The sequence below is a fragment of the Staurois parvus genome, unplaced genomic scaffold (genome assembly GCF_062004578.1).
Source record: "Staurois parvus isolate SC_StPar_1 unplaced genomic scaffold, SC_StPar_1.0 ptg000857l, whole genome shotgun sequence".
Taxonomy (NCBI): Eukaryota; Metazoa; Chordata; class Amphibia; order Anura; family Ranidae; genus Staurois; species Staurois parvus.
Window position 1 is genome coordinate 463,540 of NW_028318653.1, and position 27,975 is coordinate 491,514.

Below are 27,975 nucleotides of genomic sequence, written 5' to 3' on the forward strand. Positions count from 1 at the left end.
GGACACTGTGGAGGTCAGACTGAGGGAGAGAGATCTGAGGGGCCACTGCAGAGGACAGATTGGGGGAGAGAGATCTGAGGGGCCACTGCAGAGAACAGAATGGGGGAGAGAGATTGAGGGGCCACTGTGGAGTACAGACTGGAGGGAGGTTTGAGAGGCCAGTATGTAGGACAGACTTGGAGAGAGAGATCTGAGGGGCCACTGCAAAAGACAGACTGGAGAAGAGAGATCTGAGGGGCCATTGCAGAAGACAGACTGGGGTAGAGAGATATGAGGGGCCACTATGGAGGACAGACTAGGGTGAAGAGATCTGAGGGGCCACTGCAGGGGACAGACTGGGGGAGAGATTTGTAGGGCCACTATAGTTAATAGAAGGATGAAGAGATTTGAGGGGCCCCTGTGTAGGACAGAAGAATGGAGAGATTTAAGGGGCCACTGCAGAGGAAAGACTGGTGGAGAGAGATCTGAGGGGCTCCCGTGGAGGATAGAAGAATGTAGAGATTTGAGGGGCCACTGTGGGGGATAGAAGGATGGAGAGATTGGAGGGACCCTGTGGAAGACAGAAGAATGGAGACATCAGAGGGGCCCCTGTGGAGGATAGAAGGATTTGTCCTTAGAAAAGTAACAGGAGGAAGGTGGGAACTAGTTGCTCTCAGCACAGTGGGACCAGCTGTCCGTGATTTAAGGAACTGTCCTTACTTCTAGGGGCGGTCCCAGCTGTCTCTCTGTGGCCGGTTACAACTAAGCACCTACCTGGGCTGTGACTACAGCAGATAACTCAATGACCCCGATATGCTACAGGAGTGCCATTCACTATATAGTATAAAACAGGAAAAATCACTGTCTCCAGTGTCCCCAATGTCCCTATAGTCCCCACTGTCTCCAGTGACCCCAATGTCCCTAGTGTCCCCACTGTCTCCAGTGACCCCAATGTCCCTATAGTCCCCACTGTCTCCAGTGACCCCAATGTCCCTAGTGTCCCCACTGTCTCCAGTGACCCCAATGTCCCTAGTGTTCCCACTGTCTCCATTGACCCCAGTATACCCACTGTCTCCAGTGACCCCAGTGTCTCTACAGTCTCCAGTGTCCCCAGTGTATCTAGTGTCTCCAGTGTCTCCCGTGTCCCCAATGTCTCTTATGTCCTCATTGACCCCAGTATACCCATTGTCTCCAGTGACCCCAGTGTCTCTACAGTCTCCAGTGTCCACTGTGACCCCCGTGTCTCCAGTGTTCCTAGTGTCCCTAGTGTCTTCAATGTCCCCAGTGTCTACAGTGTTCCCAATGACCCCAGTGTCTCAAGTATCCAAAGTGTGTCCACTGTCCCCAGTGACTGCAGTGTCTCCAATGTCTCCAGTGACCCCAGAGTCTCCTTAGTTTCTCCAGTGTCATCAATGCCTTTAATGTCTTCAGTGACCCCAGTGTCTGCTGTGTTTCTAGAGTCCCCAGTGCCCCAATTTTTCCAGTGTCCTCAGTGTTTCCAGTGACCCCAGTTTCTTTAGTGTCCCCAATGTCTCTCATGTCCTCAGTGACCCCAGTATCCTCATTGTCTCCAGTGATCCCAGTGTCTCTACAGTCTCCAGTGTCCCCAGTGAATCCAGTGTCTCTACAGTTCCCAGTGTCCCCAGTGTCTACAGTGTTCCCAATGACCCCAGTTTCTCAAGTGTCCAACATGTGTCCACTGTCCCCAGTGACTGCAGTGTCTTCAATGTATCCAGTGACCCCAGAGTTTCCTTAGTTTCTCCAGTGTCACCAATGTCTCTAATGTCCTCAGTGACCCGTGTCTCCTGTGTTTCTGCAGTCCCCAGTGTCCTCAGTGTCTCCAGTGTCCCAATTTTTCCAGTGTCCCCAGTGTCTTTAGTGTCTCCAGGGTCCCCAGTGTCTTTAGTGTCCCCAGTGTCTCCAGGGTCCCCAGTGATCCCAGGGTCCCCAGTGTCTTTAGTGTCCCCAGTGTCTCCAGGGTCCCCAGTGATCCCAGGGTCCCCAGTATCTTTAGTGTCCCCAGTGTCTCCAGGGTCCCCAGTGATCCCAGGATCCCCAGTATCTTTAGTGTCCCCAGTTGTTATACTTTCTGTCTGCTGAGAGATGAGGCCATTGTTGCTGGTTGCACCATTCCTTTATGGATGCACTCTTACTTTATAATCAGGTTTCTTCGTATCCCAGGAATACAGCAATGTACATTGTCTTCTATTACTGTCTGAACACATTCCCTGACTACCCAAGATGGCTGCTATACCCTCTGACTTGTGTGTCATTCCGGGGCGGAGTAACTAGTTAAGGTGACATATTCAGCTATAACGCCAGTGTCCCCAGTGCCCCCAGTGTCCCCAGTGCCCCCAGTGTCTCCAGTGCCCCCCAGTGTCCCCAGTGTCCCCTGTGTCTCTAGTGTCCCCAGTGTCTCCATTGCCCCCAGTGTCTCCAGTGTCTCCAGTGCCCCCAGTGTCTCTAGTGTCTCCAGTGCCCCCAGTGTCTCCAGTGCCCCCAGTGTCTCCAGTGTCTCTAGTGTCCCCAGTTCCCCAAGTGTCTCTAGTGCCCCCAGTACCCCCAGTGTCTCTAATGTCCCCAGTGCAGGGGTGGACTGACAATTAATGGGGCCCCCGGGCAATAGGGGATCATGGGGCCCCTGTGTCCTTGCCCAAACTCAAAAAAGCCTATAAAAAAGGTACCAAGGGCATTTCATGGGGCCCCCTACTGACCCCGGGCCCTCGGGCAGTGCCCGAGTTTCCAAATGGTCAGTCTGCCCCTGCCCCAGTGTCTCTAGTGTCCCCAGTGTCTCTAGTGTCCCCAGTGTCTCTAATGTCCACAGTGCCCCCAGTGTAACCAGTGACCTCAGTGTCTTTAGTGCCCCACAGTGACTCAAATTGTCTTTAGTGCCCCCAGTGACCCAAGTGTTCCTAGTGTCTCCAGTGTCCCCAGTGTCTCCAGTGTCCACAGTGACCCCAGTGTCTCCAGTATCCCCATTGTCCCCAGTGTCTCCAGTGTTCACAGTGACCCCAGTGTCCACAGTGACCCCAGTGTCTCCAGTATCCCCATTGTCTCCAGAGTCTCTGGTGTTCCCAGTGACCCCAGTGTCTTTAGTGTCCCCAGTGTACTCAGTGACCCCAGTGTCTCTGATGACCTCAGTTTCTCTGCTATCCCCAATGTCTCTAATGTCTCCAGTGACCCCAGTGTCTACAGTATCCCCAGTGACCTCAGTGTCTCCAGTGACTTCAGTGTCCCCAGTGTCTCCTGTGCCCCCAGTGTCCCCAATGTCTCCTGTGTCTCCAGTGTCTCCTGTGTCTCCTGTGTCCCCAGGGTCTCCAGTGTCTCCAGTGACCCCAGTGTCTCCAGAGTCTACAATGTCTCCAGTGACCCCAGTGTCCCCATTGTTCCAAGTGATCCCAGTGTCCCCAGTGACTCCAGTGCCCCCAGTGTTCCCAGTGTCCCCAGTGATCCCAGTGATCCCAGTGTCCCCATTGTTCCCAGTGATCTCAGTGTCCCCAGTGATCTCAGTGTCCTCAGTGTGCCCAGTGTCTCCTGTGCCCCCAGTGTCCCCAGTGTCTCCTGTGTCTCCAGTGCTCCCAGTGTCTCCTGTGTCCCCAGAGTTTCCAGTGTCTCCTGTGTCCCCAGTGACCCCAGTGTCTCCTGTGTCCCCAGTGAACACAGTGTCTCCAGTGTCCCCAGTGTCTCCTGTGTCCCCAGGGTCTCCAGTGTCTCCAGTGACCCCAGTATCCCCAATGTCTCCAGTGTCCCCAGTGTCTCCAGTGTCCCCATTGTTCACAGTGACTCCAGTGACCCCAGTGATCCCAGTGTCCCCATTGTTCCCAGTGATCTCAGTATCCCCTGTGACCCCAGTGATCTCAGTGTCCCCAGTGATCCAGTGTCCCCAGTGTTCCCAGTGATCTCAGTATCCCCTGTGACCCCAGTGATCTCAGTGTCCCCAGTGATCCAGTGTCCCCAGTGACCCCATTGTTCCCAGTGATCTCAGTATCCCCTGTGACCCCAGTGATCTCAGTGTCCCCAGTGATCCAGTGTCCCCAGTGACCCCATTGTTCCCAGTGATCTCAGTGTCCCCAGTGATCCAGTGTCCCCAGTGTTCCCAGTGATCTCAGTATCCCCTGTGACCCCAGTGATCTCAGTGTCCCCAGTGACCCCATTGTTCCCAGTGATCTCAGTATCCCCTGTGACCCCAGTGATCTCAGTGTCCCCAGTGATCCAGTGTCCCCAGTGACCCCATTGTTCCCAGTGATCTCAGTGTCCCCAGTGATCCCAGTGACCCCATTGTTCCCAGTGATCTCAGTGTCCCCAGTGATCCAGTGTCCCCAGTGTTCCCAGTGATCTCAGTATCCCCTGTGACCCCAGTGATCTCAGTGTCCCCAGTGATCCAGTGTCCCCAGTGACCCCATTGTTCCCAGTGATCTCAGTATCCCCTGTGACCCCAGTGATCTCAGTGTCCCCAGTGATCCAGTGTCCCCAGTGACCCCATTGTTCCCAGTGATCTCAGTGTCCCCAGTGATCCAGTGTCCCCAGTGTTCCCAGTGATCTCAGTATCCCCTGTGACCCCAGTGATCTCAGTATCCCCAGTGATCCAGTGTCCCCAGTGACCCCATTGTTCCCAGTGATCTCAGTATCCCCTGTGACCCCAGTGATCTCAGTGTCCCCAGTGATCCAGTGTCCCCAGTGACCCCATTGTTCCCAGTGATCTCAGTGTCCCCAGTGATCCCAGTGACCCCATTGTTCCCAGTGATCTCAGTGTCCCCAGTGATCCCAGTGTCCCCATTGTTCCCAGTGATCCCAGTATCCCCAGTATCTCTGGTGTCCCCAATGGCCCCAGTGATCCCAGAATGATAAATACCGGAGAGTGTATCGATGAATATGATGACGGGGATGTAATCCATAATATCAATAAGGAGGAATGTAGTAATGATATACAATAATGGGGGGGGGGGGGGTGATAATCGATGATTATATACGATCCAATAATAATAACTTTGTCATACTAATAGTAATATATAACTGTGACATGGGATATAATAGGTAATAACAATATATAATGATGATGATGACGTATGCAGTGATAGATAATACAGGTGATGGGGGGCGGGGTATAATAATAAATTATAGGAGAGTCCTCCCCTCCCCCTTCCATCCTTCCAGGCGTCGGAACGGGAGAACTCCGTATCTGTCACTGTCACCGACCCTCCGCACAGCGGGGCGGGGCTACACTGAGGAGGGGCGCGGCCAATCCCAACCCACTTCACAGGTAGAATGGAGGAGGCGGGAATAGCAGGAGGTGGGCGGGGAATAAAACACAAACGGCTGAAAGTGGGCGGAACATCGAGCCGAGCCTTCACATTAGCAGGGCGGAGTTTCGAGGCAGGTAAGGTGAGGGGGAGGGGCCTGGGCGGGGAAAGAAGAGCGTAGGAGTCTCAGAGAGCTGGGCGGAGAGCAGCAGGTGGTGGGCGTGTCCCGGGTGTCACCGGCAACAGGTGAGTCCGGAAGGCTCGGGTCCAGGTGATCGCAGGTGACAGATGGCTCCACCGAGACCCGAAATCCGATATCAGAAAGTCCGGGACACCCGGGGGGAGGAGGAAGAGGAGGAGCTAGAGGAGGTCACCGTCCACCTGTACAGGTGAGGACCTAAATATACCTCCATGTACTATATATACCCGGGGGAGGGGTCACCGTCCACCTGTACAGGTGAGGACCTATATACACCCGGGGGAGGGGTCACCGTCCGCCTGTACAGGTGAGGACCTAAATATACCTCCGACCTAAATATACCTCCATGTACTATATACACCCGGGGGAGGGGTCACCGTCCACCTGTACAGGTGAGGACCTAAATATACCTCCGACCTAAATATACCTCCGTGTACTATATATACCCGGGGGAGGGGTCACTGTCCACCTGTACAGGTGAAGACCTAAATATACCTCCATGTACTATATATACCCGGGGGAGGGGTCACCGTCCGCCTGTAAAGGTGAGGACCTATATATACCCGGGGGAGGGGTCACCGTCCACCTGTACAGGTGAGGACCTAAATATACCTCCATGTACTATATATACCCGGGGGAGGGGTCACCGTCCACCTGTACAGGTGAGGACCTAAATATACCTCCATGTACTATATATACCCGGGGGAGGGGTCACCGTCCACCTGTACAGGTGAGTATCTAAATATACCTCCGACCTAAATATACCTCTGTGTACTATATATACCCGGGGGAGGGGTCACTGTCCACCTGTACAGGTGAAGACCTAAATATACCTCCATGTACTATATATACCCGGGGGAGGGGTCACCGTCCACCTGTACAGGTGAGGACCTAAATATACCTCCATGTACTATATATACCCGGGGGAGGGGTCACCGTCCACCTGTACAGGTGAGGACCTAAATATACCTCCATGTACTATATATACCCGGGGGAGGGGTCACCGTCCACCTGTACAGGTGAGGACCTAAATATACCTCCGACCTAAATATACCTCTGTGTACTATATATACCCGGGGGAGGGGTCACTGTCCACCTGTACAGGTGAAGACCTAAATATACCTCCATGTACTATATATACCCGGGGGAGGGGTCACCGTCCGCCTGTAAAGGTGAGGACCTATATATACCCGGGGGAGGGGTCACTGTCCACCTGTACAGGTGAAGACCTAAATATACCTCCATGTACTATATATACCCGGGGGAGGGGTCACCGTCCGCCTGTAAAGGTGAGGACCTATATATACCCGGGGGAGGGGTCACCGTCCACCTGTACAGGTGAGGACCTAAATATACCTCCATGTACTATATATACCCGGGGGAGGGGTCACCGTCCACCTGTACAGGTGGGGACCTAAATATACCTCCATGTACTATATATACCCGGGGGAGGGGTCACCGTCCACCTGTACAGGTGAGGACCTAAATATACCTCCATGTACTATATATACCCGGGGGAGGGGTCACCGTCCACCTGTACAGGTGAGGACCTAAATATACCTCCATGTACTATATATACCCGGGGGAGGGGTCACCGTCCACCTGTACAGGTGAGGACCTAAATATACCTCCGACCTAAATATACCTCTGTGTACTATATATACCCGGGGGAGGGGTCACTGTCCACCTGTACAGGTGAAGACCTAAATATACCTCCATGTACTATATATACCCGGGGGAGGGGTCACTGTCCACCTGTACAGGTGAAGACCTAAATATACCTCCGTGTACAATATATACCCGGGGGAGGGGTCACCGTCCGCCTGTAAAGGTGAGGACCTATATATACCCGGGGGAGGGGTCACTGTCCACCTGTACAGGTGAGGACCTAAATATACCTCCATGTACTATATATACCCGGGGGAGGGGTCACCGTCCACCTGTACAGGTGAAGACCTAAATATACCTCCGTGTACAATATATACCCGGGGGAGGGGTCACCGTCCGCCTGTAAAGGTGAGGACCTATATATACCCGGGGGAGGGGTCACCGTCCACCTGTACAGGTGAGGACCTAAATATACCTCCATGTACTATATATACCCGGGGGAGGGGTCACCGTCCACCTGTACAGGTGAGGACCTAAATATACCTCCATGTACTATATATACCCGGGGGAGGGGTCACCGTCCACCTGTACAGGTGAGGACCTAAATATACCTCCATGTACTATATATACCCAGGGGAGGGGGTCACCGTCCACCTGTACAGGTGAGGACCTATATATACCCGGGGGAGGGGTCACCGTCCACCTGTACAGGTGAGGACCTAAATATACCTCCGACCTAAATATACCTCCGTGTACTATATATACCCGGGGGAGGGGTCACTGTCCACCTGTACAGGTGAGGACCTAAATATACCTCCGACCTAAATATACCTCCGTGTACTATATATACCCGGGGGAGGGGTCACTGTCCACCTGTACAGGTGAGGACCTAAATATACCTCCATGTACTATATATACCCGGGGGAGGGGTCACCGTCCACCTGTACAGGTGAGGACCTAAATATACCTCCATGTACTATATATACCCGGGGGAGGGGTCACCGTCCACCTGTACAGGTGAGGACCTAAATATACCTCCATGTACTATATATACCCGGGGGAGGGGTCACCGTCCACCTGTACAGGTGAGGACCTAAATATACCTCCATGTACTATATATACCCGGGGGAGGGGTCACCGTCCACCTGTACAGGTGAGGACCTAAATATACCTCCATGTACTATATATACCCGGGGGAGGGGTCACCATCCACCTGTACAGGTGAGGACCTAAATATACCTCCGACCTAAATATACCTCTGTGTACTATATATACCCGGGGGAGGGGTCACCATCCGCCTGTACAGGTGAGGACCTAAATATCGCCTCTCTGTCCAGTCAGGCTTGCTCTGCGCTCCGCTCTCTGTCCGGTCCGGCTTGCTCTGCGCTCCGCTCTCTGTCCGGTCAGGCTTGCTCTGCGCTCCGCTCTCTGTCCGGTCAGGCTTGCTCTGCGCTCCGTTCTCTGTCCGGTCAGGCTTGCTCTGCGCTCCGCTCTCTGTCCGGTCAGGCTTGCTCTGCGCTCCGCTCTCTGTCCGGTCAGGCTTGCTCTGCGCTCCGCTCTCTGTCTGGTCAGGCTTGCTCTGCGCTCCGCTCTCTGTCCGGCTGTCTCTGCGCTCCGCTCTCTGTCCAGCTGTCTCTGCGCTCCGCTCTCTGTCCGGCTTGCTCTGCGCTCCGCTCTCTGTCCGGCTTGCTCTGCGCTCCGCTCTCTGTCCGGTCAGGCTTGCTCTGCGCTCCGCTCTCTGTCCGGTCAGGCTTGCTCTGCGCTCCGCTCTCTGTCCGGCTGTCTCTGCGCTCCGCTCTCTGTCCGGCTGTCTCTGCGCTCCGCTCTCTGTCCGGTCAGGCTTGCTCTGCGCTCCGTTCTCTGTCCGGCTTGCTCTGCGCTCCGCTCTCTGTCCGGTCCGGCTTGCTCTGCGCTCCGCTCTCTGTCCGGCTGTCTCTGCGCTCCGCTCTCTGTCCGGCTGTCTCTGCGCTCCGCTCTCTGTCCGGCTGTCTCTGCGCTCCGCTCTCTGTCCGGCTGTCTCTGCGCTCCGCTCTCTGTCCGGCTGTCTCTGCGCTCCGCTCTCTGTCCGGTCCGGCTTGCTCTGTCTATATACCAGCCATAGATATCTGTATACATGTTGGTTACAAGTGATGTATTCTGTAGGGTGGGGGAGGGGAAGGCGGGCTCATTGTCGGAGTCCTATCCTTTACCTGTGGCCCGCACAGCCGGTTTGTCGGGTTCTGCCGGTGGAGCGTGTCTGTCAGACCTGCACGGCTGGATGCAGCGGGGTGTCAGTGTTTGTCTGTGAAGAGGAAGTGCGGGTGCGGTGTGCGTTGTGAGACGTTCCATGAATCCGATATCCTAGACGTGTATTCTGCATATATCTCGCCTCCCCCGGTCCCCCCTCCCCCTCTCATCGACATAGCGATATTTTGAAATAAACCCTTTCCATTTTCATTACACGCCTTATTATCATCACTGGGTCTCTGTGCTTCTCTATGCAATGCAGGAAGATCATGGCTGGTGGGAGGGGCTGCTGGGCATTGTACATAACTTCCTGAAAACATCTCAGTACTCCTCTCAGACGCTCTCAGTCCTGATGCAAGAAGTGGGCGGGCTAGGGGAGTGTCACCACAACTGGGGATCAGTGAGGGCCACCCAGCCCAGAGAAGAGGGCCCACAGGATGGTTGGTATTCCCTGTGTTGTATGACATCCTTGAGTCTGGGCCGTGTGGGGGTACAAGTGTATGATGTCATTGAGTCTGGGCCGGTGTGGGGGTACAAGTATGTGACATCACTGTGTCTCGGACAGTTGGGGGGTACAAGTATGTGACATCACTGTGTCTCGGACAGTTGGGGGGTACAAGTATGTGACATCACTGTGTCTCGGACAGTTGGGGGGTACAAGTATGTGACATCACTGTGTCTCGGACAGTTGGGGGTACAAGTGTTTGACGTTGTTGAGTCTGAGCCCATATGGGGGTACAAGTGTATGATGTCATTGAGTCTGAGCCCATATGGGGGTACAAGTGTATGACGTCACTGAGTCTGGGCCGGTGTGGGGGTACAAGTGTATGATGTCATTGAGTCTGGGCCGGTGTGGGGGTACAAGTGTATGATGTCATTGAGTCTGGGCCGGTGTGGGGGTACAAGTGTATGACGTCACTGAGTCTGGGCCGGTGTGGGGGTACAAGTGTATGACGTCATTGAGTCTGGGCCGGTGTGGGGGTACAAGTGTATGACGTCATTGAGTCTGGGCCGGTGTGGGGGTACAAGTGTATGACGTCATTGAGTCTGGGCCGGTGGGGGGTACAAGTGTATGACGTCATTGAGTCTGGGCCGGTGTGGGGGTACAAGTGTATGACGTCATTGAGTCTGGGCCGATGTGGGGGTACAAGTGTATGACGTCATTGAGTCTGGGCCGGTGTGGGGGTACAAGTGTATGACGTCATTGAGTCTGGGCCGGTGTGGGGGTACAAGTGTATGACGTCATTGAGTCTGGGCCGGTGTGGGGGTACAGGGGTGTATGGTGTCATTGAGTCTGGGCCGGTGTGGGGGTACAGGTGTTTGACGTCATTGAGTCTGGGCCGGTGTGGGGGTACAGGGGTGTATGGTGTCATTGAGTCTGGGCCGGTGTGGGGGTACAGGTGTATGATGTCATTGAGTCTGGGCCGGTGTGGGGGTGCAGGGGTGTATGGTGTCTGTGTGTGTCCGGGTTGCAGGTGTATCCAGTTGCTTTCCCCTCTAAGGATGGTCACCTGTGGCCCGGGAGTATTACTCCAAGGGGCTCCTCCAAGCCATTTTTTGCCTTTTAATAAACTGTACGCCGCAAGAGAATTGTTGTTGTCCGGTGATTATGGCACATGGTCTTCCCTGCAGCAGTAATCAAACTCACAAACCTTGTGCCACGTAACGTATTCCAACCCCAAACCCATCTGTACAACTGTCAATGTGGCCCCGATCCCTCAATTTGATCCCGGACCCTTCAATACTGGCTGTACGTTGTACAGATTTGCTTAGGAACCCACTGAAATTCACGTAGTAGGTGGCCCTGTCAGCTGTCTCCCACTCAACATCCCTCGATTGAAAAATCAAAGGAGTCTGGTGAAAAATTGTTGGCCGAAATGCAGCTGCGTCCAATCTGATACAGTCAGTGTTTTGGGGAGCCAGCTGTCAAAATATGCTGGGCACAGTGGGAGATTCATCAATCTGCATTGGAAACAATAAGTGCATGGCCAGCTTTACTTTATCCCTCAACCCAACCCTTTCCACCAATCCTCAACCTAACCTCTGTCCCTCAACCCGATCCTTTCCACTAACACTCAACCCAACATCCATCCCTCAACCCAACCCTTTCCACCAAACCTCAACCTAGTCTCTATCTAATCCTCAACCTAACCTCTGTCCCTCAACCTGATCCTTTCCACTAATAGTCATCCCAACATCCATCCCTCAACCCAACCCTTTCCACCAATCCTCAACCTAACCTCTGTCCCTCAACCCGATCCTTTCCACTAACACTCAACCCAACATCCATCCCTCAACCCAACCCTTTCCACCAATCCTCAACCTAACCTCTGTCCCTCAACCCGATCCTTTCCACTAACACTCATCCCAACATCCATCCCTCAACCCAACCCTTTCCACCAAACCTCAACCTAGTCTCTATCTAATCCTCAACCTAACCTCTGTCCCTCAACCCGATCCTTTCCACTAACACTCAACCCAACATCCATCCCTCAACCCAACCCTTTCCACCAATCCTCAACCTAACCTCTGTCCCTCAACCCGATCCTTTCCACTAACACTCATCCCAACATCCATCCCTCAACCCAACCCTTTCCACCAAACCTCAACCTAGTCTCTATCTAATCCTCAACCTAACCTCTGTCCCTCAACCCGATCCTTTCCACTAACACTCAACCCAACATCCATCCCTCAACCCAACCTTTTCCACCAAACCTCAACCTAGTCTCTATCTAATCCTCAACCTAACCTCTGTCCCTCAACCCAATCCTTTCCACTAACACTCAACCCAACATCCATCCCTCAACCCAACCCTTTCCACCAAACCTCAACCTAACCTCTGTCTCTCAACCCGATCCTTTCCACTAACACTCATCCCAACATCCATCCCTCAACGCAACCCTTTCCATTAATCCTCATCCTGGCCTGTATCCTCAAAATAACCCGTTCTACTAAACCTCAACCTAACATGCACTATATTGTCCAAAGTATAGGGCCCCCCTCCAAATCATTGGATTCAGGTGTTCCAATCCCCTCCATATTGTGTGATTCCGGTGTTCCAATCCCCTCCATGGACACAGGTGTATACAATCAAGCCCCTAGACATGCAGACTGCTTCTACAAACATTGGTGAAAGAATGGGTCGCTCTCAGGAGCTCAGTGACTCCAAGCGTGGTCCCGTGATAGGTGGCCACCTGGGCAATAAATCCATCCGTGACATTTCCTGGCTACTAAATATTCCACGCTCAACTGTTAGTGGGATTATAACAAAGTGGAAGCAACTGGGAACACCAGCCACTCAGCCACCAAGTGGTAGGCCACGTCACATGACAGGGCGGGGTCAGCGCATGCTGAAGTGCACAGTGCGCAGATGTCACCAACTGTCTGCAGAGTCAATAGCTAAAGACCTCCAAACTTGGTGTGGCCTTCAGATGAGCCCAACAACAGTGCGTAGAGAGCTTCATGGAATGGGTTTCCATGGCCGAGCAGCTGCATCCAAGCCTTCCATCACCAAGTGCAATGCAAAGCATCGGATGCTGTGGTGTAAAGCACGCCACCACTGGACTCTAGAGCAGTGAAGACGTGTTCTCTGGAGTGACCAATCACGCTTCTCTGCCTGGCAATTCGATGGACATGTCTGGGTTTGGCGGTTCCCAGGAGAACTGTACTTGCCTGACTGCATTGTGCCAAGTGTAAAGTTTGGTGGAGGGGGGATTATGGTGTGGGGTTGTTTTTCATTGATTGGGGTTGGGCTTGGCCCCCTAGTTCCAGTGAAGGGAACTATTAAGCCAACATTTTTGGACAATTTAATTCTCCCAACTTGGGGAAGAGTTTGGGGATGGCCCCTTCCTGTTCCAACATGACTGCACACCAGTGCACAAAGCAAGGTCCATAAAGACATGGAGGAGCCAGTTTGGGGTGGAGGAACTTGACTGTCCTGCACAGAGTCCTGACCTCAACCCCATAGAACACCTTTGGGATGAATTAGAGCGGAGACTGCAAGCCAGGCCTCCTCCCCTGACATCAGTGCCTGACCTGACAAATGTGCTTCTGGAAGAATGGTCCAACCTTCCCATAGACTCCCTCCTAAACCTTGTGGACGGCCTTCCCAGAAGAGTTGAAGCTGTTATAGCTGCAAAGGGCGGGGCCAACTCAATATTGAACCCTACGGACTAAGACTTGGATGCCATTAAAGGTCATGTGTGTGGGAAGGGCGGGGCCAACCCAATATTGAACCCTACGGACTAAGACTGGGGGACCATTAAAGGTCATGTGTGTGGGAAGGGCGGGGCCAACTCAATATTGAACCCTACGGACTAAGACTGGGGGACCATTAAAGGTCACGTGTGTGGAAAGGCAGGCAGCCCATTACTTTTGGCAATATAGTGTATATCGCTCAGCCTAACCCTTTCCACCAATCCTCAACCTAACCTCTATCTCCCAACCCCACCCTCCCCACTATTCCTCTGCCTAATTTCTATCCCTCAACCCAACCTTTTCCACAAAACATCTCCCTAACCTCTATCCATCAACCAAACCTTTAGACTAACCCTTACACTAACCTCTGGCTCCCAACCCAACTCTTTCCACAAACCCTCAACCTAACCTCTATGTCTTACCTAAACCTTTCCACTAATCCTCAACGTAACCTCCATCCTTTTTTTTTTTTACTTTTTTGTTTACTCCTGGGATGGACACACAGGAGCTGATGGCTGCATGTCTTCCTAGAAGGAAGTTAGGAGATAGATCTGTATGGTCTGTGCTTTGCTTTCTGAACTGCTGGGACTTGTAGTTTCATATTGTCTATGCGGCTTCCTGGGCAATGGGATTCTGCTCTCCTCTCTGCTCTTCCTGCAACGGCTGCTTGTGTGGTCTGAAATCTGTGGCCAGGACACACAGCCCTCTGAGGACCCATGATGTGCCTGTGAATGACCTCTGCCCACTAGACCTCCTTTCCCCTGCCACGCTGCCTGGACTTCCTCAGCTGTGGTCTCTGTTGATTGGTGAGTTCCTGAACCCGTGCTGTACCTATTGCTCATCCCTCATTGTGCCTGAACTGTGGTCTTGGACCCTGGACTAAGTGCCTGCTGGATCTAATTGCTGCCCTGTGTACTGTCCTGTACCCTCTTGCCCGGATGTCTGCCATGTGCTGGACTCAATCCCTTGTTTGCTGTCTTGTGGAACATTCTCCCTTGCTTTTGTCTCCCGGCTCCCCTGTTGACTACCTCCCTTGTTTGCTGTCCCATATTGCTGTCCTGTGGAACATTCTCCCTTGCTTTGTCTCCCGGCTCCCCTGTGGACTACCTCCCTTGTTTGCTGTCCCATATTGCTGTCCTGTGGAACATTCTTCCTTGCTTTGTCTCTCGGCTCCCCTGTGGACTACCTCCCTTGTTTGCTGTCCCATATTGCTGTCCTGTGGAACATTCTTCCTTGCTTTGTCTCTCGGCTCCCCTGTGGACTACCTCCCTTGTTTGCTGTCCCATATTGCTGTCCTGTGGAACATTCTCCCTTGCTGTGTCTCCCGGCTCCCCTGTGGACTACCTCCCTTGTTTGCTGTCTTGTGGAACATTCTCCCTTGCTTTGTCTCTCGGTTCCCCTGTGGACTACCTCCCTTGTTTGCTGTCCCATATTGCTGTCCTGTGGAACATTCTCCCTTGCTGTGTCTCCAGGCTCCCCTGTGGACTACCTCCTTTGTTTGTTTTCCCACATTTCCATCCTGAGGAACGTTCTCCCTTGCTGTGCCTACTGTTTGTTCTGTGGACTAGTTTTCCTACTGCCTGTATCCCGAGTCCCCTAATAAATGCCCTTGTGATTTGCCTCTGTGTGCTCTCTCTCGGGGCTCCTGGTTCATCACACTGCTATTACCCCGTAACCTACCCTTCATCAAGCCGCTGTACTTGTGGAAACACTACTTCATATGCCAAAATAAATCCATAATGATATCAAGAATCTTTTATTTCTAAATACAGTACACTGTTCTCCTGCCAGGGATTGTGGGTGAGGTTGGTAGAGTTATGAAGAGATGAGATACCAAACATGATGATATACAGATTATAAGTAGAACCAGGAAAAGTGATATCAGTGACCTGATAGTGTGAAAGGTTGAATCTTTTGTCCTCTCCTTGTTCTTGCAGACAGTCCTCATCGCCCATCATTCGGGCGCGCTATAGAGAATCCTGTTTCCGAATCCTCTCCTCCGTACTTCTACTGGTGGTGGCCACCGGCTTTGTCTTGTATGATGTCAAGTTCAGAAATACGGAAACGCCTGCCACACAGCAGAGGTTCGGTGATCACCTTAATAATAAGTCTTCAGATAGTAGTATTCCTGGAGGTCCCTCATCACTGACCAAACATGAAGAACTGGGAGAAGGTCATCACCACCACCATGATTCCCAAACATCGGAGGAAGAGGAGGAGGGAGATGCAGATGGACACTCTTCTTCTGGCCATCATCATTCTGAAGGCACCTTCCACCAAGCAGTGGCCATCACCGACTCTGGTGAGTAATATGATCTGGTGTTGTATAGAACCCTATGACATCTTGAGGTATTTTAGGAAACTTGTGAAGAGATTTTTTTCTTTATGTCTTATAAATGTCCACTATATTTTACTTTTTAATGATCAAATAAGTTCATGACTGTTATTTACAGCTCTAGTTATTTTTTTCTCCGTCAAATGTAAAGGAACAGTGGAAATGGTGAAATCCCCCAGGTGGGATTATATCAGCAAACATTTTTTAACTGCTTTTCTCTTGAAAACGTTTGCTGTGTTAGAAAGTTTTCAGCGTTCAGAGCTGGATGCCTGATGTTGGGTCAAGGTATTTTGGTACCTTCTCTTCTACCTGCTCTGAGTCTTCCCCCTGCTTCTTCCTGCTCTCTGAGCTTTTCTCCCTGTTCCTTCCTACTATTTGAGTTTTCCCCCTGCTCCCTCATCCTCTGCTTCTTCCTCCTATGAGTTCTCCTCCTGCTTCTTCTTCCTCCTCTGAGTCTTCCCCCTATTCATTCTTGTTCTCTGAGTCTTCCCCTTGCTCCTTCCTCCTCTTTGAGTTTCCTCCCTGTTCCTTCCTTCTCTCCTTCTTCCTCCTCTCTGAGTTTCCTCCCTGCTCCTTCGGCTTCTCCAGGTTTTCCCCCTGCTCCTTTTTCCTCTCTGAGTTTTCACACTGCTCCACTCCTCCTTTTTCCTCTCCAATTCTTCCCCCTGCTCCTTCCCCCTCTCTGAGTTTTCCTCTGCTCCTTCCTCCTTTCCTCTTTCCTCCTCTCTGAGCCTTTCCCCCTGCTCTTTCCTCCTCTCTGAGCCTTTCCCCCTGCTCCTTCCTCCTCTCTGAGCCTTTCCCCTTGCTCCTTCCTCCTCTCCTTCTTCCTCTTCCCTGAGGCTTCCCCCTGCTCCTTCCTCTTCCCTGAGGCTTCCCCCTGCTCCTTCCTCTTCCCTGAGGCTTCCCCCTGCTCCTTCCTCCTCTCCTTCTTCCTCCTCTGAGGCTTCCCCCTTCCCTGAGGCTTCCCCCTGCTCCTTCCTCCTCTCCTTCTTCCTCCTCTGAGGCTTCCCCCTGCTCCTTCCTCCTCTCCTTCTTTCTCCTCCTCTGAGGCTTCCCCCTGCTCTTTCCTCTTCCCTGAGGCTTCCCCCTGCTTCTTCCTCCTCTCCTTCTTCCTCCTCTGAGTCTTCCCCCTGCTCTTTCCTCCTGAGTTTTCCCCCTGCTCCTTCCACCTCAGGGGTACGCTCAGAGGATGCAGTCACTGTGAAAACTTTACAGTATGTAAATTACTTTTAACTCTATACTAGTCTTTCTCAACCTGGAAGCCATCTGGCTTCATTAGAGGTGCCATCAAATGACACCAGCCCTGATGACGTTTTTGCAGCAGTTGGTCTTCATTCATGGTGCTGCACATATGTTTATGTTGGTAGTGCACTCAGTCACATGTCCCCCCAACACAGAGAATGAGCTGTCTCTGACATTTCCTGATCTCAGAGTATTGACTCTTGAAGGTTATCATGTATCCAGGTCATGATATAGCCCGTTCAACTGGACTTGTTCTGTAATGTTGAAGACGTTTTGTAGATTCTCTAAGCCACTTTTTCAGTTGTTATGGGTATCAGGAACATACCCCAGTATTTTTATTTACATAAGTAGCATCAACATCTTCACCCAATCCCAATGGAATGTCAAGATGAATGAGATGATGTAACTAGAACAGGGGGTAGGTATCTACAACTTTCACACCTCCCATCATGTTCTTGGACATTGGGCATCTTTCTTGACACATTTCATGGTGACTGGATGAAGGTGGTATAACTATTGGGATATGTTCTGGGTATATAGCGATATAAATAATTGGGAATGTTCCTGACAATCATTAGAACTGAGGCGGACATTTGGGGGCTCTGACATATCTTCATCATGACAGAACAAATCCATTTGAATGTAACTCATCACTATTAGTCTTACTAAATAATCCCAAATATTCATCACATATTACTCTTTTCTTTCCTTGGTGACAGAGACCTGCTCCATCATGGCTCGGGATGTCCTCCAGTCGGGAGGTTCGGTGGTTGATGCGGGAATCCTCGCTGTGCTCTGTTTGGTGGTTGTACACCCACACACCTCCAGCTTGGGTAAGTGATTGTCTGTCTTCATCTGAAGGATTAGTACTACAGACTATACAGGGGGTAGAAGGTGATTGGGAGGACCTATACATATCCATCAGGGGTTAAAAGATGACTGAGGGACCTATATACTGGGGGTAGAAGGTATTTTGGAGGACCTATACACACACATCAGATGGGAGAAGATGATTGAAAGGACCTACATATCAGGGGGTAGGAAATGATTGTGAAGATCTACACATAAAGGGTGGAAGATGTTTGTCAGTACCTGCACATGGAAAGATGGGGGGGGGGCAGTAAAAGGTGATTGGAAGAACTATACATTGGAGGTGGAAAGTGAACGGGAGGGCTTATACATAGAGGGGGAGAGGGGTTGAAACTTATTGGAGGACCTACACTTCGGAGTTAGAAGGTGATTGGGGCAACCTTCATATCAGGGGGTGGAAGATGATTGGGGGGACCCACATAAGGGGTTAGAAAATGAGACCTATACATCAGGGGTAGGGAGATGTTTCGGGTGGACTTACAACTAAGCGGTAGAGGGTTATTGGGGGATGTACACATATTGGGTAGAAGGTGATTAGAAGGATCTGCATATCAAGGTGTAGAAGATGTTTCAGTGAACCTATAAATCAGGGGGGTTGAAAATTATTAGGAATACATATACATACACATCATGGGGTAGAAGATGATTGGGAAGACCTATACACCAGGTGTAGAAGATGTTTGGGAGAACCTACACTTGGGTAGTAGAAGGTAATTGAGAGGACCTACACACTGGGGGGAGAGGCTGGGGTGGGTAGGAAATGATCGGAAGGCCCTACGCATTAGGTGGGAAAAGGTGATTAAGAGGCCCACAAATAAGAGAGCAAAAAATGACTGGGGGGCACCCACTTATTCAAGTTGCCCTGCCTCCCACCCCTAAAATGCAGCATAAAGGTACCTGCAAAGGACATGTAGGTGGACAATATGCTAACCTTTCCATACCCTCCATAGTGCAGGTTGCAGCATCATTCTCCTTCTGGCCAGATCCCACAGAATGTTGAGTAGCCCAAAATCTTGAAGAAGATGATCCTGTGCTGTGCTGCAGGGTCTCCTTGTGAGATTTGTGCTACCTGGCATTCCTTGGGATCTAATCGGCAAGAGGATGACATAACTCCGTACACTACAGAAGTTGTAAGTATTTTATCTAAATATTTTCCCTCACAGGTATTGTTATGCAGTGTTTTAGGGAAGGGGGCACATTTAATAAGCGGACCTTGCAACTGAAGGTGGAACATTTGCTTTAAGTACCAGGCTATTGGTGAAGTGTAGGAGATCACCTGAGAGGTAAGTAGGAGATGACTGGTGGAATATAGTAGGCAATTGGACACATTAATGATAGGTGATTGGTAGAGGGTAGAGAGTAGTTGGAAGCTGGTTGGTGGAGGGAAGAAGCTTTGTGGAATAAAGAGGGTTATTGAAGAGGTAAGTCGGAGAGAACTGGTGGAATTTACTGGGAAGGAGTAAACAATGTGGAATTTTCTTCTTTCTTGCTGAAATTAAAACCATATAATAAGTGTGAACATAAAGGTCATCTTGCTATATGTCATTTCAGGTGGAGTCTTCTCCTCCATCTATTTCAACAAAGCCTCACAGAACACCTCGGTATTAAATGCAATACCCAGAGAAGCATCTTCAGTTTCATATGGAGTTCCTCAGGTTCTTCAAGGGTTATGGGTGCTTCATCAGAAGTATGGGACCAAACCCTGGGCTCAGCTAGTGAGTTCTGCTGTTATTTTAGCAGATAAGGGCTTCTTGGTGGACTCCAGCCTCCATGCTGCCCTTGTGGCAAACCACGAGAAGGTTCTAATCTCTGATGGTCTGCGTAGCCTCTTCTGTGATCCTCAACAAAATCTTAAAGACGTCGGAGAGAGAGTAGAAAATCCTACTCTACAAAAACTCTTGGAGAAGATTGGAAGTTCCATGTCAGACCCCGTGCTTCCAGATGACATCATACACAGCCTGATAAGTGATATTGGGGTTATAGAGGAAGATAAATTCAGAGAGTCCATCGCCAGACATCCCACCATTGAAGATCCACTGATGCTTCACTTAGATTCACTAACTTTGTTCACTACTGGTGGACTGACTGCTGGGAAAATCCTCTCCAACTCTGTTCAAAAGATTTATGAAGAACAGCAGAAGCAAAACATGGAGTCAGCTTCTGAGCGTCTCCTGAATTCCTCAAAGTTGATGTATGCACAGGGTGGAGCCTGGCCTAGAGACTTGTCTTCTCAATTCTCTCCTTTACAGCTGCCCGCATGGAACCCGGCACCTGTCGAAAGCAATGTTATGATAGCTGACGTTTCTGGAGACATCTTTGTGTTGTCCCTCACACTCAACAGCACCTTTGGATCTGGGTTTATTTCTTCATCTACAGGGATCCTTCTCAGTGACTTTGTTCAGGGTCAGGGTTCTTCAAAGAGCTTCGGACCCCTTTACTGGACCTGCCCGTCAGTGCTGATCTATGGAGCAGATAACGACGTGATAGGGTTGTCAGCTTATGGGGGAAGTTCAGTGCCATTCTCCCTGGTTCAGGTTATTATAAGTCATCTCCTCTTAGAGAGGAATCTGACAGAATCTGTGACTGGATCCCTGGTGGAGGTTCAACCTGAAAGCTCTGACCCCTGGATGGAGTACTTTGGGCTGCAGGGTAACAGCATTGAACCGGTGGTGGCAGTTGAGGTGCAGGCGGAACATGTTCATGTTATGAAGTCTCGTGGACCTTGTTGTTATCCTGTAGGACATTAACCATTTCTTCATGTGGAAAATAAGCTCCTCCATGATGGATTCCAGAGACAGGACGTTCTACTTTCAGTCACGTTCAGTGAGCTAAATAGTATTTCATCAGCATGGGCTTTGATATTGTACCAGTGTCTGCTTGGGGGTTGGCTGGATGCCCAGATCCTGAGATTTTATATTACCTTGATCTTGAAACTTTATACTACCTTGGAAAATAAGCTCCTCCAAGATGGATTCCAGAGATAGGATGTTCTACTTTCAGTCATGTTCAGCGAGCTAAATAGTATTTCATCAGCATGGGCTTTGATATCGTATTAGTGTCTGCTTGGGGGTCGGCATTGTACTAGTGTCTGCTTGGTGTCGGCTGGATGCCCAGATCCTGAGATTTTATACTACCTTGATCTTAAGACCATCTTAAAATGCAATGCAACTTTATTGCAAGCAGGCAAAGATGAAGCCCAATATAGGACACCTCCTATGTCCTGAACAGTAAAGTTACACTTCTGTTAGATGTAATGGAATGTCCCCAGCTTCCTTTTGCATTTACTGGAAGCTTGAAGCACAAGAAAAGCCCCTGCTCAGCATTGGCATCCGGTGCGGTCAGCCAATGGGGTGGCCTCATGTGAAGGGCTTGGCAGCAGCGAATACTTTTTCACTACTGTCAACTCAGCCATCGAGGTGAAGTCCTGTGCAGGTAATTATTGGGGAATAATTGGCAGTTTTTTGAAAAGTATTAAATCTTGACACAGTTCATTCTCAACCTTCAGTTAGGGCTTAATTACTTGGCCATCTGCCCCCGTTACCCTCAGCCATGGCTGTTTCTGCTCAGGAACATCTCACCAGCGTTTGATGAGTAGTGTAGCTCATTGGGCTCTCAAAAGGCTCCCTATAGCTATACATGTATGTATAGTAAAGGATCAGTGCCCTTTTGCAGTAGTCTCATGGAATAAATACCCCAAGGGTCCTGAACATGTAAGATCACATGGAGCGTTTGGCCCTCTCCTGGTCCTGCAGTGATGTCCCCAGTCTTTGAAGCTACTGTAGGGGTCTCAGACTTGATGTTTTGCCCACTGTTGAGCTGCAGATCTCCCTCCTATGAAGCTGCTCACCCACAGGAAGCAGAATGGGGCAGTTGTGTAGAACATCGAGATCGCTGTCATTGATTGGATTTCATATTGGAAGTTACTGGCCACACTTACAAGTCTACGCCACGACTATAATTTTACAGGCAGCTTAAAGTATAATAGTATTTTTACAAGCAATAACGAAATGCTCATAGTCCAAAAGAGACAGAACTGAGCACAGACAGTCCCACCTGCGGGCACATATCTCTATTGGCTGTGCCAGGTGATGCTGATAGTGTTTCCTTCGGGAGTTAGTTGAGCTGAGTATTCTCTCAGGACCCCCTCTCTCTTCTCTGTTGCTTGTGGTACACTCCAGTGCAGTGTGAAATTGATCAGTTGTAAGAGAGCACACCTACCTTGGGGGGTGGCAATGACCAACCTTGAGGTGGTACAGCCCTACCTTGCAGAGACATCTCTTGGGAGGAGACAGAATCCTACCTTTGGGGGGAGAAAAGGACCTACATTTAGGGGAAGAGGTAGAGACTTGCCTATGGAGGGGGACGGAGAGCTACCTTTTGGAGTGATTCAGAGACCTACTGTACCTTTTGGTGGTGTGGCAAAGTCATACCTTTTGGGGAAGGAAAAAATTTACTTTTGTAGGGAGAGAAACCTACCTTTGGAGTAGAAGTGGAGACCTACATTTAGAGGGTGGGCAAGAGCTTACCGTTGTGGGAGGGGAGAATAGGGGGTGCAGGTGTTGGGATCTACCTTTTTGGAGAGGAGGCTGAGACTTACCCTTCTAGGGGCAGTAGTAACCTACCTTTGGGTTGGAAAATATCTACTTTTGGGGGGAGAAACAGACCTAACTTTGGGGGAAGAGGAAGGGGTGTGCAAGGACCTATCTTTTGGGGGAAAGAAGGGACCTAATTTTTGAGGGACCAGAGATTTGTACTTAGATTGGAGGAAGAGACCTACCATTTTCAGGATAGAAAGGGCCTAATTTTTGGGGAGGCAAGCATCTACCTTTAGGAAGAAGCAGAGACCTACCCTTGGGGGGAAGGAATGGACCTACCGTTGTGGTTACAGGAGAGACCTAACTTTGTAGGGGAATTCGGGAACTACCTTCAGGGAAAAGGAAGGTTAGACTGGGATCAGCCCTTTAAGGTGGAAGTATAGACCTCCATTTTTGTAGGCACCAGAGATCTATATTTGGATGGGAGGCAGAGGCCTATCATTTACGGGGGCGCAGTCCTGTCTGGTTGGTTAATTGGCACGGATGCTTTCTGGCTATCACCACTCTGTTGTTTCACCACGCTCACTCCTGACTTATTCATGCACAATTCTATGCAACGTATCAATTAAATTGCACTTTTTTAAAAAAGAATTCTAATAATGTTTGAAATTATTTTGGTGTTTTTTCAGTAATTTTTCACCAGGAACTGCACTGAGCAACACTTTATAGGGTCTTTTTGTGGCTTTAAATTAGATTTAACTATAATTTAAATATGGAAATACTGTATACAATATACAAGGTGTGTTTTGTAGTATGCATAACTAATACGGAGTGTAGTGTTGTTTTATGTAAATATGAATCCTCTCTACAAGCTCTATGTCCTTATCATGGATTCCCTGTGACCCAATATTTAGCACTGGTCAAGTTGAATGTGTCATGGTTATTTCTCAGACTGAGGAGGTCATTGATTGTCCTTGACGGGGGACATTTGTGATGACCACAAACCTTCTACACACTTTCTTCTGTAGAAGAGAATAAGATCCTAGATATTGCATAGATTTATTGGTTTATTTATAGGCTGGCCCTTAAAAAGGTCCTCTAAGAGCCCAGAATGTCCATAGAGCTCACAGTGCCCCAAGAGCCCAGAATGTCCATGAAGCTCAGAATATGGATAGAATCCAGAGTTCCCCAAAAGCCCGAAATGTCCATACAGGCCAGAGTGCCCCAGGAGCCCAGAGTGCCCCAAGAGCTTAATGGAGCCCAGAGGGCCATAAGAGCCCAGAATGTCCATACAGCACAGAATGTGGATAGAACCCAAAGTTCCACAAGATTCCAAAATGTCCATACTGGCCAGAGTGCCCCAGGAGCCCAGAGTGTTCATAGAGCTCACTGTGCCACAGGAGCCCAGAGTGTCCCAAGAACCCGTACAGCCCAGAATGCCCCAACAGTCTAAAATGTCCATACAGGCTAGAGTGCCTTAGGAGCCCTGAGTGTCCATAGAGCTCACAGTGCCCTAAGAGCCCAGAGTGTCCCAAGATCCTAATGGAGCCTAGAGGGCCCCAAGATCCCAGAATGTCCATACAGCACAGAATGTGGCTAGAGCCCCAAGAGTCCAAAATGTCAATACTCTCCAGAGTGCCTCAGGAGCCCAGAGTGTACATAGAGCTCACTGTGTCCCAGGAGCCCAGAGCGTCCCAATAGCCTATAGAGCCCATAGTGTCCTAACAGTCCAAAATGTCCATACAGGCCAGAGGGCCCCAAGAGCTCAGAATGTTCATCGAGCCTAGAGTGTCCCAAGAGCCTTTAGAGCCCAGGGTTTCCCAAGAGTCCAAAATGTCCATACTGGCCAGAGTGCCGCAGGAGCCCAGAGTGTCCCAAGAGCTCAGAATGTCCACAGAGCCTAGAGTGTCCCAAGAGCCCAAAGGGCCTAAAGTTCCCTAAGATCCCACAATGTCCAGAAAACTCAAAATGTGCATACAGCCCAGGGGTGGACTGACCATTTGGAAACGCGGGCACTGCCCGAGGGCCCGGGGTCAGTAGGGGGCCCCATGAGATGCCCCTAGTACCTTTTTCATAGGCTTTTTTGAGTTTGGGCAAGGACACAGGGTCCCCATTATCCCCTATTGCCCGGGGGCCCCATGAGTTGTCAGTCCACCCCTGATAGAGCTCAAATGCCCAGAGTGCGTCAAGATCCCAGTGTTCCAAGAGCCCAGACTGCCTCTCTAAATCCCAGCCTTTTGGAAGTTGGATGAAGTCCCCTTCCCCTACCACCACATGGCAGTGCTCAAGGCTGCCCATAGGTTATGCAAGCATTGTGTGATGTGAGAGTCCAAACCTACATACCGCCTGTCAAATCTATTCCACATCTGTACTTTCATTTGATTTCATAGAAATGGTAGTACAAACACATTCGCTCCTAGACCTAGTATCAATGTTTAAGGTCAGGTCCAGCTCTTTGTCAATCGCCACGTGTATTGTGTACCCAACATACATTTGTCAATGTTTATAGATTTGTGGCATATGAGCGTAGCACTCATATTCCACCACATTTTGTAAATATTGGCAGATCTGTGGATTGAGTGTGTTTTTTGGTTTACCAAGAGTTTCTGCTGATAACGGCTGTGGTTTACTTGGTAAAGCCTTCAGTCCAGTTCTTATATACTTCACCCAGCAAGGAACCTTTATTATTCTTCAGCAACTTTCCAACATACCCCACCTCCTCCACTGGCCATCTCTCACACTGGTGCAAGCTGGTGTCATTCACTGCATTTATGTACAAACTCAGCAGTTTTGGGGTCCCTGGTGGCACTCTGGGAGGTCCTGTCTTCTATTCTGTGAATGGGCTTCCCAAGAAGGTTTGTGGCCAACACAAGTTTACCCTAAATTTAGTGGAAGATGAGGCCGTTAGGTCTAGTTGTAGAGGAAAGACCTGGTATGCTAATGTGTGTATGTGTACCGTATTATTTGCTCCATAAGACGCACCTGACCATAAGACGCACCTAGATTTTAGAGGAGGAAACAAGAAATAAAAAATTCTGAACCAATGGACTGCAGACATAGTACAGGAGATGACCAGAGACTGCAGACAGTACAGAAGATGACCAGAGACTGCGGACATAGTACAGGAGATGACCAGAGACTGCGGACACAGAACAGGAGATGACCAGAGACTGCGGACACAGTACAGGAGATGACCAGAGACTGCGGACACAGAACAGGAGATGACCAGAGACTGCAGACACAGTACAGGAGATGACCAGAGACTGCGGACACAGTACGGGAGATGATCAGAGACTGCGGACACGGTACGGGAGATGACCAGAGACTGCAGACACAGTACAGGAGATGACCAGAGACTGCGGACACAGTACGGGAGATGATCAGAGACTGCGGACACGGTACAGGAGATGATCGGAGACTGCGGACACGGTACGGGTGATGACCGGAGACTGCGGACACGGTACGGGAGATGACCGGAGACTGCGGACACGGTACGGGAGATGACCGGAGACTGCGGACACGGTACGGGAGATGACCGGAGACTGCGGACACGGTACGGGAGATGACCGGAGACTGCGGACACGGTACGGGAGATGACCGGAGACTGCGGACACGGTACGGGAGATGACCGGAGACTGCGGACACGGTACGGGAGATGACCGGAGACTGCGGACACGGTACGGGAGATGACCGGAGACTGCGGACACGGTACGGGAGATGACCGGAGACTGCGGACACGGTACGGGAGATGACCGGAGACTGCGGACACGGTACGGGAGATGACCGGAGACTGCGGACACGGAACGGGAGATGGCCGGAGACTGCGGACACGGAACGGGAGATGACCGGAGACTGCGGACACGGAACGGGAGATGACCGGAGACTGCGGACACGGAACGGGAGATGACCGGAGACTGCGGACACGGAACGGGAGATGACCGGAGACTGCGGACACGGTACGGGAGATGACCGGAGACTGCGGACACGGTACGGGAGATGACCGGAGACTGCGGACACCGCATATGCAGTGGGCATCCGGCTGTGAAGCCGCAAGCTGTCACAGCCGGGTGCCCACACTGAAGATGCCAGCACCGGGGAGAGAAGACAGCCGATGGAAGCAGGACACCGCTGGACCGAGGAACAGGTAGGACGGAGGAGCGGGTTCTTCTGCACAGTAGAGCCGAGCGGCTGGCCCGATGTTCTAACACGGCAGCGGGACTACCTGGCCGGCCACTCCATATTCACTCCATAAGATGCACAGACATTTACCCCCATTTTTTTTGGGGGGGGGGGGGGAAGTGCGTCTTCTGGAGCGAAAAATCCGGTATATTGTACACCAATGATGACCAATGACGTCTATTATTCTCAAACCAGCCCATTCCTATATTGATTTTTACCAGAAATAAAAACGTATCAAATTCATATTTGTGTTATGTAATCATTAAAAATGAACAGAAGTCATTTGAAGGAATTGTTGTCATGGAGGATGGTATTGTACATAAACTGTTCGCTGTCACATCCCGGTATTTGCCATATACCTCCTCCTGGAGATTTCCTGCCTAAACCCGGCTAGTATTTGCCATATACCTCCTCCTGGAGATTTCCTGCCTAAACCCGGCTAGTATTTGCCATATACCTCCTCCTGGAAATGTCCTGCCTAAACCCGGCTAGTATTTGCCATATACCTCCTCCTGGAATATTCCTGCCTAAACCCGGCTAGTATTTGCCATATACCTCCTCCTGGAATATTCCTGCCTAAACCCGGCTAGTATTTGTCATATACCTCCTCCTGGAAATTTCCTGCCTAAACCCGGCTAGTATTTGCCATATACCTCCTCCTGGAGATTTCCTGCCTAAACCCGGCTAGTATTTGTCATATACCTCCTCCTGGAGATTTCCTGCCTAAACCCGGCTAGTATTTGCCATATACCTCCTCCTGGAATATTCCTGCCTAAACCCGGCTAGTATTTGCCATATACCTCCTCCTGGAGATTTCCTGCCTAAACCCGGCTAGTATTTGCCATATACCTCCTCCTGGAGATTTCCTGCCTAAACCCGGCTAGTATTTGTCATATACCTCCTCCTGGAAATTTCCTGCCTAAACCCGGCTAGTATTTGCCATATACCTCCTCCTGGAAATGTCCTGCCTAAACCCGGCTAGTATTTGCCATATACCTCCTCCTGGAATATTCCTGCCTAAACCCGGCTAGTATTTGTCATATACCTCCTCCTGGAGATTTCCTGCCTAAACCCGGCTAGTATTTGCCATATACCTCCTCCTGGAAATGTCCTGCCTAAACCCGGCTAGTATTTGTCATATACCTCCTCCTGGAAATGTCCTGCCTAAACCCGGCTAGTATTTGCCATATACCTCCTCCTGGAATATTCCTGCCTAAACCCGGCTAGTATTTGCCATATACCTCCTCCTGGAATATTCCTGCCTAAACCCGGCTAGTATTTGTCATATACCTCCTCCTGGAAATTTCCTGCCTAAACCCGGCTAGTATTTGCCATATACCTCCTCCTGGAGATTTCCTGCCTAAA

General features: G+C 50.5%; 1 protein-coding gene across 1 annotated transcript; it reads left to right on the forward strand.

Annotated features, from left to right (window-relative positions):
- Positions 1-5,443: 5,443 nt before the first annotated feature.
- GGT6 (gamma-glutamyltransferase 6) lies at positions 5,444-26,853 on the forward strand. Its single transcript, XM_089655624.1, has 4 exons — positions 5,444-5,608; positions 15,387-15,751; positions 17,746-17,859; positions 19,448-26,853. The coding sequence occupies exons 1-4, from the start codon at positions 5,508-5,510 to the stop codon at positions 20,641-20,643; spliced, it is 1,776 nt and encodes a 591-aa protein (XP_089511750.1). The 5' UTR covers positions 5,444-5,507; the 3' UTR covers positions 20,644-26,853.
- Positions 26,854-27,975: the final 1,122 nt, after the last annotated feature.

Bases quoted from the DNA above. Each gene is read 5' to 3' on its own strand.
- GGT6 (XM_089655624.1), top strand. From the start codon at position 5,508: ATGGCTCCACCGAGACCCGAAATCCGATATCAGAAAGTCCGGGACACC. The intron at 5,609-15,386 runs GTGAGGACCTAA...TTGTTCTTGCAG, and splicing joins GTCACCGTCCACCTGTACAG to ACAGTCCTCATCGCCCATCA. The intron at 17,860-19,447 runs GTAAGTGATTGT...ATGTCATTTCAG, and splicing joins CCCACACACCTCCAGCTTGG to GTGGAGTCTTCTCCTCCATC.